The sequence below is a fragment of the Lepisosteus oculatus genome, chromosome 1, assembly GCF_040954835.1.
Source record: "Lepisosteus oculatus isolate fLepOcu1 chromosome 1, fLepOcu1.hap2, whole genome shotgun sequence".
Taxonomy (NCBI): Eukaryota; Metazoa; Chordata; class Actinopteri; order Semionotiformes; family Lepisosteidae; genus Lepisosteus; species Lepisosteus oculatus.
The window spans coordinates 26442052-26455902 of record NC_090696.1 but is presented as its reverse complement, the minus strand read 5'-3'; the positions used below and the strand labels follow the sequence as shown (position 1 = coordinate 26455902).

The 13851-nt window shown below is 37.0% G+C and overlaps 1 protein-coding gene across 3 annotated transcripts in view; it reads left to right on the top strand.

Annotated features, from left to right (window-relative positions):
- The window catches only part of arhgap10 (Rho GTPase activating protein 10), a 73850-nt gene extending 61868 nt beyond the window's left edge, over positions 1-11982 (top strand). The window contains exons 20-24 of one of the 3 annotated variants that reach the window (XM_069188569.1): positions 635-785; positions 8297-8401; positions 9447-9538; positions 10575-10642; positions 10764-10853. In XM_069188569.1, coding sequence (XP_069044670.1) covers positions 635-785; positions 8297-8401; positions 9447-9538; positions 10575-10624 — 398 coding nt within the window. In that variant the 3' untranslated portion in view covers positions 10625-10642; positions 10764-10853. Of the gene's footprint in view, positions 1-634; positions 786-8296; positions 8402-9372; positions 9539-10574; positions 10643-10763 lie in introns of those variants that run through there. The other 2 variants (XM_006629543.3, XM_069188573.1) reach the window with 2 other exon arrangements.
- The last annotated feature ends 1869 nt before the right edge of the window (positions 11983-13851 follow it).

Genomic DNA, 13851 nt, shown 5'->3' with positions numbered 1-13851 from the left:
AGGGAAGTAATAGGTTACAGAATCCCAAATATCTCATCACCTTTTTCTCCTTGTTTTAGAAGAGAGCATTTTCTTTTAAAGGGTGTTGATAATTATTTACTTTGTTTTTTTAGATAACATGAAAATTTAGTTAACCTACAGTATCCTGTAGGTCCCCCATTCTTTCCAAACAGCGGGTAGAGTGATATATACTTCAACAACAGAAGACCCAGATAATTTTATTGTAGGTTTTGGTTAAAGTAACTTCTCAGGAGTGTAATTGGGTGGGTTACCATGGAAACCCAAATTTCTTAAATATTGCTAGTTAATTGAGAGGGGTTGTGTGTTGCGAGTGTTTTCAAAAAATGACGTAGGTTTATTGAAATATTAGTATATCTTAAAAAGGATTTGTCCTCTAATAGTGAGTAGTATCTAGATGAAAATGGATCTTTTAAGAGCTTTAACAGCTGGGAATTTTCAATGCTGTCTGTGACCCAAAGAGAAATACTCTGACTGGCTTCTATTATCAAACCAGTGACAGACTTGCCAGATGTCATTCTTAAGTTTCTTTTTATGGGCCCCTATCTCTGCCTTTTCCTAATGTGTATTCTACAAACCCAGTATACAGTATACTTCTCTCTTCTTTTGTTTCTAGCTGATTGTCCAAACTCCATTGTCCAAGACAACACTTCACTGGGCAGTACGGAGTCCGTTTCCTCCCAGTCTTCTGCTACCTCTGGCAGTCCTCCACAGAAGGCCAGGAATCACCTAAATACCAATGGTGGGAGCCTAACAGATGGTTCTGGGTGAGTAAGGATACATAGAAAAAGCCTAACCTGGATAGTGTGCCACATGGAGAGCAGACGGCTTAAATTCCAGTGTGACATGTTGTCAGTACAAAGTGCTTCTTTCTCAACCAGATATTACCCAGAGTAATAAGTGCTTCTTGTCAACTGGATATAACCCAGAGTGTCATTTCACTGGACATGAGCCAAACAGGCAATCAGAGTACCCTTACACTCCATCTTTCCGTTAACCTTTACACCTGGCCTTTTAACTACTGCGACTGTGTACCTTTCTCTTAACTTAGTTTTGGTGTGTCACCTGTGCTTTGATGGTTCATAAATCTTTTAGAGTTATAAAGCAGTGTTAGTTGCACTAGCGCTAATGTACTGTACCTATGAGGTAGGCCATAGCCTCTCTCTGGCTGAGTTTTTTAGAGAAGGTTAATCCTACAGCACTTCTCACACCAGGGCAAACATGACTTTCTGGTTCTTTAACCAAGAGTGCGGCTTTATTTAACGAGTAAAATGTCAAACCTAATGTGAGTTCAGCTGATTCAAATCTGCACAGTGTTCCCTTTTCCTTAGTGCGTGAAAACTACATCAACCGAAAATATGGTTCGCCAGATGTCCTTTGCAATCGCCTTTCTTTCATTTCTCTAAATTGTTCAAAATCTGTCTACTGTTTCTAAAATTGTTATACCTGCAGTGAGCAAGTTGCCAGTACTGCAGCTTATTCTCCTGCCTCTGTGAAGCTCTGTCTCAAAGCAACCAGCTGTGAGGATTTGCAGTGCAGGATCTGCGGTAATTTCCTGCCCACCCAAAATTATGGCATTCTTTCCCGCTTGCTCAGTTCAGATATGGAAACTAGCCACAGAAGCCAAAGCTTGCCACTGTTTCTCCCCGTGTTCATTTATTTCAAATATGTTGAGGTTAAAAGGCTTATAGTGGAAATTCTTAAACTAATGTGAAACAGAACACTTTCCTGGCTGTATCACACCAGTCCACAAAAATATAACACAAGAAAAAAAAGAACTTATGTGAGGTCTAATGATTAAATAAAAATGTATTACTTGCACTAAGAGTAAGACAAAGACAGGGACCATCCTTTGTTATAGGAACATTGATACAACATCTATCCACTCGTTTTTAAACTCTTTATCTAATACAGAGTTGCGGGGACTGATGAAAAATGGGTCTTTGTTTCCTATGATTTCAAGCAATTGTGTTTCACACTGCTTTCTGCAAAATATTGTTTTCTGGGGTGCAGTGCCGCAAGCTTTATACATATGTAAATCCATCTGTCTTGAGAACTGCAATTAAGAAGTGGTGCTATTGAAAGACATGGCTAGAATGTTTTATTTGAATTGTGCTCTGGCCTGTATTGTCTTCATAAGTGCCAGTGGAAAAAAAAAAGATGATGACGAACTGTTCTGGAACAGAACTAGAGCAGATGTGCTAAAAAGGCATTCTGTTGGCTTACTCTTCAGACAGATGTGTATGCATTTGTATAAGTAGATTCAGAACACAAGGTTATGGAGACAATATACTGTAGGATATGTGAAAACACATATACAGTACTTATGTACTGTGGGTAATAATACTTTTCAGTAGGGTACCCAAGGCCCTGACTAGCAATGCCATAGTTTTATATGAAAGTACAATTTCAAACGGGGAAATGGGTATAGCAGAATACTGTGAGTACAGTAAAACTGCATGGAAGCAAATGAATACTTTCTTTTCCTTCTCTTGAAATATAAATGTCACCTGCTCTAGTTCCAGTATATCTACTTCTTTGGTTTGGTTCCCACTGAAACAAGAACGGTACTGACATAAGTCTTCATCATAACTGCTTATTTCTAATACGGTTCTCCATTTTCTTCTCTGTATAATTTATCTAACCAATTTCTTTTGCTTGGCCTGGGTGACCTAAATGCAATTTTAGTTCAATACATTTTCCTTAAAGGACTAGTTGCCAAGAGCAACTGTTGAAAGCTGTGCTGAACTGTTTATTTCAGACAGTTTTTGAGGATTTTTCATGTGGCATCCCAACCATGTACAGAAGGTTATCTATTTGTTTTTTTTGTTTGTCACAAGAATTGCTATTAATATATCTCCACAAACAGTTATGGCCTTTAAGTAATTGGCGAACGTTGATAAATACATTTGGAAGGTTTTCAGTACTACTTTCTGTGAAGGACAAAACATTGAAGGCAAATAAAAGCAGGGCATGCGTTGTGAAGTTGGTTTCAGTGTAAGGGCTAGAAGTGAAAGTCCAGGGGTGTGTTAGCTGTAGCTGTGGGCCCTGCCTGCGCCTGAGCTCTGCTGTGGCTGGGTGGTAGTTGCAGACTTGGCAGCAGGCCACCCAGACAATATAAGGTTAATGAGTGGATTTTCTGTGCCGTCACATGTTGTCCCCCATGCTGATGTGGAGCAGCCGAGTACCAGGGAACGACTGCAGAGCCATAAATCACAGCCAATGTGATTCGACTGGAAGGCAGCAGAGCTGTGTGTTCACCTTTCACAATGTCCTGCGGCTCTTCCTCAGCTGCTTTGTTTAATTGCTCGTATTATTGTCTCTATGGGAGCAATTGGTAGGAGCAATTTAATGATTATTTTCTGCATTAGCAGGCCCCTCGGAGTAAGTGTGAAGTTCCGAGAGATGCTTCAGAGTTGAATTTACAGAATGCCAGGCATATTTATGGATTAAATAGCGAAGACCTCCCACTGCTGTTGGGAGCACTCAGATATTCTCTGAACACAAGATTCTCTGAACACAATTAGTATACTGCACTATGCAGAGTGGTCCTTATCAATTCTGCCATTCTGATGTGAGCAATTGACCATGTTTTACATTAAGGCACGCGTGATTAAAACCTTAAATGATAATGCTGCTTTCATCACTTCTGGTGGGTTGTTTAATACATTGCTTTAATATTTTCTTTCAATTAAAACTTTTTTTCTCTTCTAAAGTAAAAAATGTTTGTACAGACACCTAAATTATTTTTTCTTCATATTCCCTCCCAAGGAACTTTTAATCTTTACACCAAATTATGCATCAGCATAAGAGAGATTTACTCAAGCCCATATAATTAACAGCCTCATCCAACTTACATTTAAGCAGATCTTCATATTAAAGTGTACCAAGTAACCCATGCGACGATGAAGCAGTGGCATTGATCAATGTTGATCTTCTATTCAAATGAATCTGTCCTCCCCCAGTCGAAAGGGATGTGTGTGATGGACACGTATTCAATTTAGGTTGTATCCTGCCTTGCACCTGTAGTCTGTCGAATTAGGCTGAGGCTCACTGTGAGCCTGTATCGAACTAGTACTCGTTAAAGTTGATTTGATTAAATGAATCTGCTACATTTATAGGACATACAGCACTATAGAAATGTAAGTAAAATCTTTGAATGAGTATCTAATAAGAGTGGGTTATCAGTTTCATGTCTCATGTTGGAACAACAATGCTTCTTAAAAATACTCTAACAAACTATTTGAAGCTACGGTTCATTGTTTTTCACAGGAGGAATATTGAATCTGACTAACTTTAATTTGCATGTATTGTGATTTTCAGAGATGATTTGTTGGAAGTCATGTTTGGTTTAGACAGGAGGAAAACAATGCAATATCCTTTTTTAACTGCTCATTCCAGTAAATTGAAAATGCATCCTAAAAGGAAATAATGTCCAAATCTGGTGTTTATAGTTGTAAATGAAATGCAGTTAGTGTCCTAGTCTTTATTTTTTGACAGGCAACTCTTTATTAAAGCAGTTATTTTTTCATCCATTTTCACCACTGTTCATGTGAAACAGTGGGATTTTTCTGTTTGAATGTATCAGAGCTTCCATTCCTTCATCTCTTGGACACTTTGAAGATCAAATTATAGTTTTTGTTTTTTCTTAACATTTAAGTATTAATGTTAAGAACATTTAAATAACATTTAATTTATAACTGGAAATCAACTTTTCCATTTTATTTAAAGTTCAAAACTTATTTCAAATTAAAACCTTTCAATTTAAATGAGTTAATAAAACATAGGGCTTTTAAAATATTGTATAATTCAGCTAGTGTTTTGGGGGGTTTTCCTGTTACTTGTGCAGTCTGTTCATTCTTACCTTTGCTTTGTTAGAACCTTCAGGCTCCTCTTTGTATTTTGAATACAGATGAGAAAACTAAATTAAACTGACAAGAAAATATCTACATGATAGAGAAAAACATATAGGGATGTTAATGTTAATAGTTTAAATGTTTACAGATAATTCAGTCCTGACACTTCCTTGAGTGCAAGCAATTTATAAAAGTTAAAATGATAAATAACCCACTTGTCAGGCAATTCCGAGGAAGGTCACTTAGTTTCTTAAATCTTATGTGAAAGAATTGATGGTATACAAATGAATAGGCAACAGTGTAAAAGACATAGTCACATTTAAGACCTAAAACATACAAATTAATAATAAGTCTTATGTAATAATCAAACTTTATAATAAAAGACTGAGCTCTACAACAAATCGCCCACCTAAATTTAACCTTTATTTGTATAATTTTTTTAGTTTAGTATGCATAGGTGAGATTGCTTTTATAAATTAAATAACTCTCCACAGGTGAGCCCATCTTCTTAACTCAAGTTAATAGAAGACAACCAGAGTCTCCCAAGTGGCTCCCAGTTAAGGCGCTCACCTGAACTCAGAGTTGGAGCCTTGGTTATCAGGGGGTAGAGCCATTAGTGTCATGTAAATTTAGCCAGGCATCGGGGTGCAATTCACCACACTCTGCGGTGGACAGGTTTGGATTGGTTGGTCAGAGCAGTCATGGCAGCACGTCAACCCCTCCGGCCTCATAGGCCCTTGCAGTGTTGTGGGGACGCGACTCTTCCAATTAACACTATGCCTCTGGTACAGGGCTGTAGTGCCGGTGATGTGTGAACACACATGTTTTCAAAGACCTCAGGTTTCAAAGGTTGGTGGGTTGGAGGAGTCCATCTACACTTCCTCACTCAGCTCTGCGTGCGTTTACAGGGTTCATACTGTGGCTGCAAAAAGATGTGAAAAACAAGTGGCCTGGTAAAACAAAAATAATTGGCAATTCTCAATTTTGAAAAAAAGAGACAGCCTTTGGTTGTCGATGCATTCAGATAATTTTGACAATGTCTGCTTGGCAGATTTAAAACAAAATTAAAGAGTTCCATCCAAAAACAGAAAATAAATACATTTTAACAAGGGGTAATCAAGTGACAAGGGAAGGCTATAATTTTCTCACTCCTGTCTGTTCTCTTACTCTCCTGCTAAAATCCTCTTTCTGTAATTCGTTTCTGTTCCCAGTCTTTTTAAGTCGGTCACAAGGGCTACTAGTCATCTTCTGGAAGGCTCCAGCCTGATGCATGGTCCAGCCACCTAGTCTTCAGTCAGATCAGACTGACATCTTAGTTTGACATCAGTGCAGCTGTGCAAACGCCCACATACCCGTTTCATCTGCTGTAGCCATTCCTGATGTACTGAATCCAGGGGAGAGGACTGGCAGTCCCTTTCTAAAATAAGAGTTAATAATTGTTATAAGATTTTAATGGTGTAAGCTTTATATGGACAATAAGAAAATTGATAAAAATACAATTGAGACAAGAATATTGCAGTTTCTTTACATGTGCCTTTATTAACCCTCCCAAAATGAATTCTGTATGTTCTTGGCTGTTTATTATGAAACTTTCCTCTTTGTATCCTCACTTATGGCAACAGCCGGCACTGCATATACTGTGGGAATTCTGTTACACAGCTTAATATGTTATATCTGTTTTTGTTCATAAAACATCATAGAATTAAGTTGAAAAATCCTTAACCTGTCAGTTGCTTTCCTGGTCATAAAAAAACTTTATTTCTTCTTACAAAATTTTTCCTCTTGAAGCTAAAAAACATTTGAATATTTATTTGGCCTGTCTTTAGTTAACTGCTTTGGAAATGTTCTCGAGAGCAAACGCCTCTGGTTCAGTTGCACATTGCTTGTTCACAATCCATCGCATAACAAAGGACCATATCCAAGATTCAGTCAACACTTTTGTTTCCCATCTGACTAACCTTGATTTGCGCTTAATTGTATGGTTCTTCTTTTGATGTTTCCTTCACTTTGTGCAGTCTGTATGGCTTTTTCAGTTGGTTTGCTAATTCTGCACGTACTTAATTGTTTTTGTCTCTGATTTAATAAGCTTTCTAATACACACACTTGATACTTTGGCTCCTCTTCCATACTGATATTTCATCTCCTTCCTTGAAGGAGCCCTTTCAAACTACCTGTTTTGTCAATTAAACAAACAGAACCTTCTTAATCTTGCATAAGAGAGGGCTACGTGGGGACCTGATACAGATACTCAAACTCCTTAAAAGGTCAATGCAGTGGACTTCTTCAAAGTTTTAACAGTGTAACAAGAACCAGAGGGCACAAGTGGAACAGGGAAGTGCATTTAAAACTGAAACAGGATGCACTTCTTTACCCAAAGGGTTGTGCCAGTATGGAACAAACTATGCAGACCCTGGCTTCTTTCAAGAAACAGCTGAATGAGATCTTTGGATAAATTAGCCAGTAGCTACAAAACATGCTAGGTGGGCCGAGTAGCTGTTGTAACTGTTATCAATCAGCAGCAGCCAGCCGGTCATCCAGTATGTCCTAAATCTTTACATGACCTTCCTGTTTCACTTTTAAATGTTGTGTGCAGCCTTTTCACTAAAGCTAATTCACTCTCAAGCCAAATCCATAGCTTTTTTTAGAAACGGCTGGATGTGATTCTCTTTTAGCCATTAAAACAGGATTGTGGCCCCAAGAAAAAAACAACTGGAAAACGATTTCTGGCTGCTTTGAACTATTTTATATGGCATAATTATTGTTGATCTTAACACTTATAGGTTAGCAATAAATTACGTTATTTTTACATAATTGGTCTTTGGTCTCTGGTTGCTCTGGTTTCCTCCTGCATTACAAAGACACTGATAGTTCAATTAGCTTCTGGGAAAATTGTCTTTGTCTGCATGTGTCCAGTGACAGACTTGTGTCCTGACCAGGGTTTATCAAGCCTTGACTCCATTGCTTGCCCATGTAGGCTCCAGCTCCCCCATGACCCCGTTCTGGAAAAAGTCGTTATCTAAAAAAAATGATTTCCAGTCCCAAACCCCCTCTACTCATTTCAGTAACATCCAGTCAACTTAAATGTTGTGTTCACTATAAAGTACTCTCTTAAGAAATTATAATCATGGTAATGTTTTTAAAGTTTAGAAAATGCTGACTCAAAGACACTTTAGTGACAGACTTCGTTCAATAAGTCGGTTAAGCGATTGACATTAAATGAAAGTTGTAAAGAATAATTCATCAGTTAAGGTGTCCTTGTAGAAGTAACTGTAGTCTTTCAAGTATGATAGTGTGGGTTTATAGTCAAGAGTGAAGTGAATCCTGAGACCTTTATCCCAGCACTTGCCAGCGACAGGCCAGATACAGTTTTGGAGACCAGTCCCAGATAGTGTGGATCCAAGTTCTGTCTCCTGTTTTCCCAGACAACCTCGCTCTCCTATGGTTTTATGGATGAATTCAGGGCCACTCTCCTCCACCCCTCAGGCAAGCCCTCTGCCCGCAGGAGATCAGAATGACAAACAAGACGGGTAAGACATTGTTCTCTGAGCTACAGTTAGGGATTCAGATGAAGAGCTTTTTCTTCTAGCTTGTACCCCTCTATTTCCCCAGTATGTTTGAAGTGAGTGAACTACTGTGCAACAACAGGTAAGAGAAAATGTGTATCAAAGCACATTCTTGCCTAGGAGTCTGTTTTTCTTAGTAATCAAGAGCGAATAAACTGAAAGTTTTTGTTGTTGTTTTAGTGAATGAAAATCTTATTTTTTACATAAAGCTGTTAAGTATTAGTGGTCAAAACATAGTGGGGCCTGCTATAGAGACTGCTGTTAGAAAATAATGTGCAGGATTAGGAACTAGATCATAAGAAATAAAATAAAAAAAAATAATTTAAAAGGTTATTGTTGGTAAATTATTAGTAAGGAATTCAACAGCAATTATTTCCATTCCACAACAACTAATTTGAAATGAAATAAGATGTTTTTGTGAATAAAATGGGATCCCAGGTTTTTCAGAGAGATTGCTGCCACAATTTAATACTAAAGATCAATTATGTACATAATGATTGTACTATGTAATTGTTACTTCATATACAGTATATGGAAAAAATGTTATAACTCTGAGAAGACAAAAATGATACTGTACTTTGAAGTGGAAGACAAATACCAAAAACTTAATTTCCTGCATTATTGAAGATGGATAACCTACAGAAGGTTCTGATAAGGTTCAAATATAACTGTGCTTTAGATGAACCAATCCAAGTACTAAGTTATTGAGATTTATTTTATGTACTTTATTCTCATATAAGTATCTAAACAGAGATAGCAGACCATCTCTTTCCAACTTTGGCATGTTTTTTCCATAGTGAATCAGTTATTTGAGTTTGTTGACAGAATTACAATACTATTGTTGCAGGAAGAGATATGGACAAGCAGGTTTTGACTGAGTTTGTTTGGATTCCATACCTCTCACATTTGTTATTCTTAATCTCCTGCCATTTCAGGCATAACATGGCCTAAATTGAACTGTTGTTCAATCCTCTAAAGCCTGTGACTGCTGATTACCTCCATTTTTCAGTGTCACAAACAGGAAAGCCAAAGCAGTGTATCCATGTGAAGCTGAGCATGATTCTGAGTTATCATTCCAGGCCGGCGCAATATTTGAAGATGGTAAGTGTTATCGCTATTGCTAGTCGGCCACGCAGAACTGTAAACATATTGGATTTCTACAAACTGAGCAGGAAATCACGAATTCTGTCATCAGGAGAAGATGGAATGAATTTAAGCTCAAATTTGATGTTAAGTCCCTCACCCCACCCACCAAAGGCTATGATACTAGTTGAAGTGCTATACTTAGTAAAATTAGTGGTTAAAAAAAATCATGTTGTAGCTTTTGTCTGTTTTCACTGAGTGGCTTTTGATACAAACTTTTTGAAACCATGCTAGATAAAAAAGATAGCCATCCATTTTCTAACTGCTTATCCACTACAGGGTCTCGGGAGAGCCACAGCCTATCCTGGCAGTAATAAAGATTTGACATGAAAATGCAGGGTGTGATGCCTTGATTCTAACCTGCTTGTGAAGCAAAGTTTTCATTTACTTTGTAGAACTTTACAGAGAATTCATGTCTTTGAATGAAAACCCTATCCCCTCCCTTGGAGATCTAGGGGGAACGAAATTACTTTGTCCTTCTGGCCAGGCTGGCATCCTTCAGCTCAGTGGGGTTAGCTAAAGAATGGTCTAATTCGTTGATGTTTTCTGATTGATTATATCCACCTAACCAAGATTCAGGCTTTTATTGCAGTATGAGAGCTCAAGTGATGGAGCCTGACTTAATTTCACGTATTTGTAAGAGTGGAAAATATTTAAGACTTCACCCAGAACACAAATGTGTGTAAACTTTTGTGTTTTAATGCTATAGGAGTATTTTACCATCGTTAAGGGCTAGTTGGTTTGGTGATAGACATACTTTATTATTCCCATAGAGTGCTGAGTCAAATAGTATAGCTGCTTAGTAAAAGAACAAAGAGCAATAGAGTAATACTCTATCTCCTTCAAAGAAATGAGAACAAAATCAGCAACAAAGTCACTCAGCCTTTGAATAATGTTATTAGAGGGAGTGATGATGTACAGTAACTTCCCTGTTGCTGAATTTTCTCTTCCGTGCCCAGAATCTTCTAGATGCACAGGTCTCTTGTTTTTGCAGTTTGCCCATTACCACTGGATTGGAAAATCCACAGAAAGAAGGACTTATAAAGCTGAAAGTCAAGACAAGTTAGTGCTACAATAGAAATTGACTGGACTGTCTTTCTTTGACTGACTCTAGCCAAGTCTGTCTTGTTTTCATTTATAAATGTCATTCATGGCTCTTTTGTATTCTTTTCTTCCTATAAAGTGACTTTCTCAAGAGAACCAGGGTGGCTAGAAGGAGAACTTGAAGGAAAGAGAGGACTTATTCCAGAAAACTACGTTGAGATCCTATAACCCCAAAAAGCCTCAGATATTGCATTATACATGGTATCCATGCTCTTCAGTATTGATCACTTTTTTGAACTCACTTTTGCATATATTCTTATGCTTTCAAACACTACAATGATGTATCTGCCAAATTAATGACCTGAGAACAGCCAAAAAGAAGCATACATTTCTCTTACAGTGCAATAGCAAAGACCCCTATATAGTCTTAAAGAGTAAAAGGCAAACCTGGGAATCTGAAATAAGTTTTAATATTGAAATTGTATATATATATAGTATGTGAAATTTTAAAGTTCTCTTATAAGTGTTTTTAATAATGATTGTTAAGCTTTTAATTGATGCATGGTTTTACTGTGATTGGTCATTTTTTCTTTCTTTGCTCTTATACTTTCATGAAATATAAGTCAAAGTCTTTACAGGTTCACATCTTTGACACTGTCTCAGTGCCCTCTGTATTTCTAATCAGGTGAACTGGGGTTTAAATTTGTTCAAAAATTCCATGTCCTATGTACACCCTGATTTATCACACTCATGACTGATTTACAAAAACTTGTCATTCTGTATTATTCAGGGAATTTAAATGTGATCATATTCCAAAGTATGTCAGTATAAAATTGAAACAATTTGAAATCCTTAAACTATCCACAGGTGGACCTGATGGGAAATCTATAGAGCAAAAATTCTTCAATTTCGACCTAATCAGCATTATATCTACGATCAGTAGGAATTGATTTTGACTGTTGATATTTATGCATATTGTACATCTTTTTGAAAAAAATGTATGTGCAGTTGTTAATAAGATGTCTTATTTCCACTTGACAAATTGTAGCATAAACCTGTATATGTCTACAGTATATATACTTAATTTTAAGGGACTGAAGTTTTGCATTTGGCACTACTCTTAATTTTTAAATTTACACAGTTCACAATTTCACACAATGCTGTTGAAAGACAATTTCATTTTTTTTGAAAGCTATTGTTTTTTCAAAGAAATTAAGATGTTTTTTTCTGAAATCTGTAAAGATCTTGCATTTACAAAATCTATATGTTTTGATCTCTCTTAAGTGTTTAAAATATTTTAAAACTGAAATATTTTGTTAATCAGTGTTAAAGTAATAAAGCAGGTTTTCTTGTTTGCAGATGTCTGGCATCATGTATTTTGTTTAGGGCTGATAATATTGACTAAAAATGTGTCTACAAATATTTGTCGATTTTTCATTCACATTTTCAAACAGGCCTCCAACCTCCAACCTCCAATGAGTTAATGACCTAACCTGAAGAGGGCAGCAATGCTGCTATAGCGTCGTAACTAAGCAAAGTGTGGGAACATTTTCTTAAAACAAAAGATAAAACCGTAACATGCCGAATGTGCAAGGTTGATTTAGCATTCCATGGCAGTAAACGTGCCTGCTTGAGCATCTGAAAAGGAAACATCCTGGTGTGGACGAAAACTACGTAGCATGGAAAGAAGCTAGCCTGAGCTACCCGTTGTTCGAACAGTCAGTTTGTCAGAATGAGCTACTGTACCATTACTACCATACCATTACTCACCTTATCCCATCAAGTTCTACAAGTCATTAGAATAGGTTTCTGAGTAATCAGAAGTATTTAGCAATGGCAAAATACCACAAACCCCCACTCATTTGTCTGTTAGCCTAAAGTTAGCAAAGTTGCAGTTCAACTTAATATGCAATTGCAGCATATTTTCAGTTTGCTAAAGATAAAATTGTTTATCTGAAAAACAAAAAGCTCATCCTAGTTTTTTAACACCAGGAGGTCAAATTCCAGTCTCTCACTTCCTCTCTCCTACTGTACAGTATGTATAAATATTCAGTGGCTATGTTTTCTTTCTAGCCGCTGTCCCGCAACTGTACCCTTACAACAGCTCCCTGGTTCATTCCTCTTCAATGATAGGGGTTGTGATAGCTTGATCCTCTTCATTTGCTCACCAAGGCCGAAGTATTAAGTAGGCTATCCCTTTGCATTCATGAGATAGTTTCTTAATTAGAATTTGACCAAACATCTGAAATGCAAATTACAGACTTTAAGATTAATCATGAAAACAAGTGCACGTGAACTTGAAAACTGCATGCAATACAATAATCAATATTAACAAAAACCAAACTACAGATGCACTGTATAGTACATTATATGAAGTTAACTTCCTCAGCAAGCCATAGTATATTCAGTTTGATAAAAACATTTCCTGGCGACCATGAAATGAACTTGGAGGCACTGCACTGAAAGAAAATGTCCTCAGGTGATTTTTTTTAATGATGGAACATGTAATAGGTTTATTCCATGCTGAAAAGCAAAGAAAGAAAACACAATGTTTTGGCTGTGGAGCCCTCTTCAGGTGTGACCAACACCCTCACATCCGAAGAATGTACCACAGCAGAAACATTGTGTTTTCTTTCTTCTCTTTTCAGCATGGAATAAACCTATTACTTGTTCCTTTGTAGCCTGCACATACTGACGCAGCTACAGTACCCACCTGAACTACTTTTTATAATGTCTGTGTGCTTCTGAGGTACAAAACCAATTACTGTATGTACAGTCTTTCTGCCTTTAGCTACAGGTACCTTCACTTGTGCTGCGGGTCACACACGACAAATGTTATTGAGATTTACTCAACTACAGTACACATGCCATCTCAGTACACAGATTTTTTTTGTTTTTAAACACAAACTTAAATTGACACGCATTCCCAAATATCTTCAGGCTTAATAAATACAAATGTTTTTTCATTGTATTATTTTAGTTATTCCACTCTCTCCCATGTTAGATTATGGAACAGACTTCCAGATATTAAAATGATCATTTTATTTTGCAGTGTGACAGATCTGTGGGGGGTTTAAATTAGACAAATTTTAAGTTTTATTTTTAGTCTCCATTTTCCAATCCCCAGTTTAAGCCTGACTTCAATATCTTAGCATTTCTCTTAGATCACAATTTGCATTTGTGTCCTATAATTGTGTGTTTAATTATGATGTGGTATTTAGAAGAAT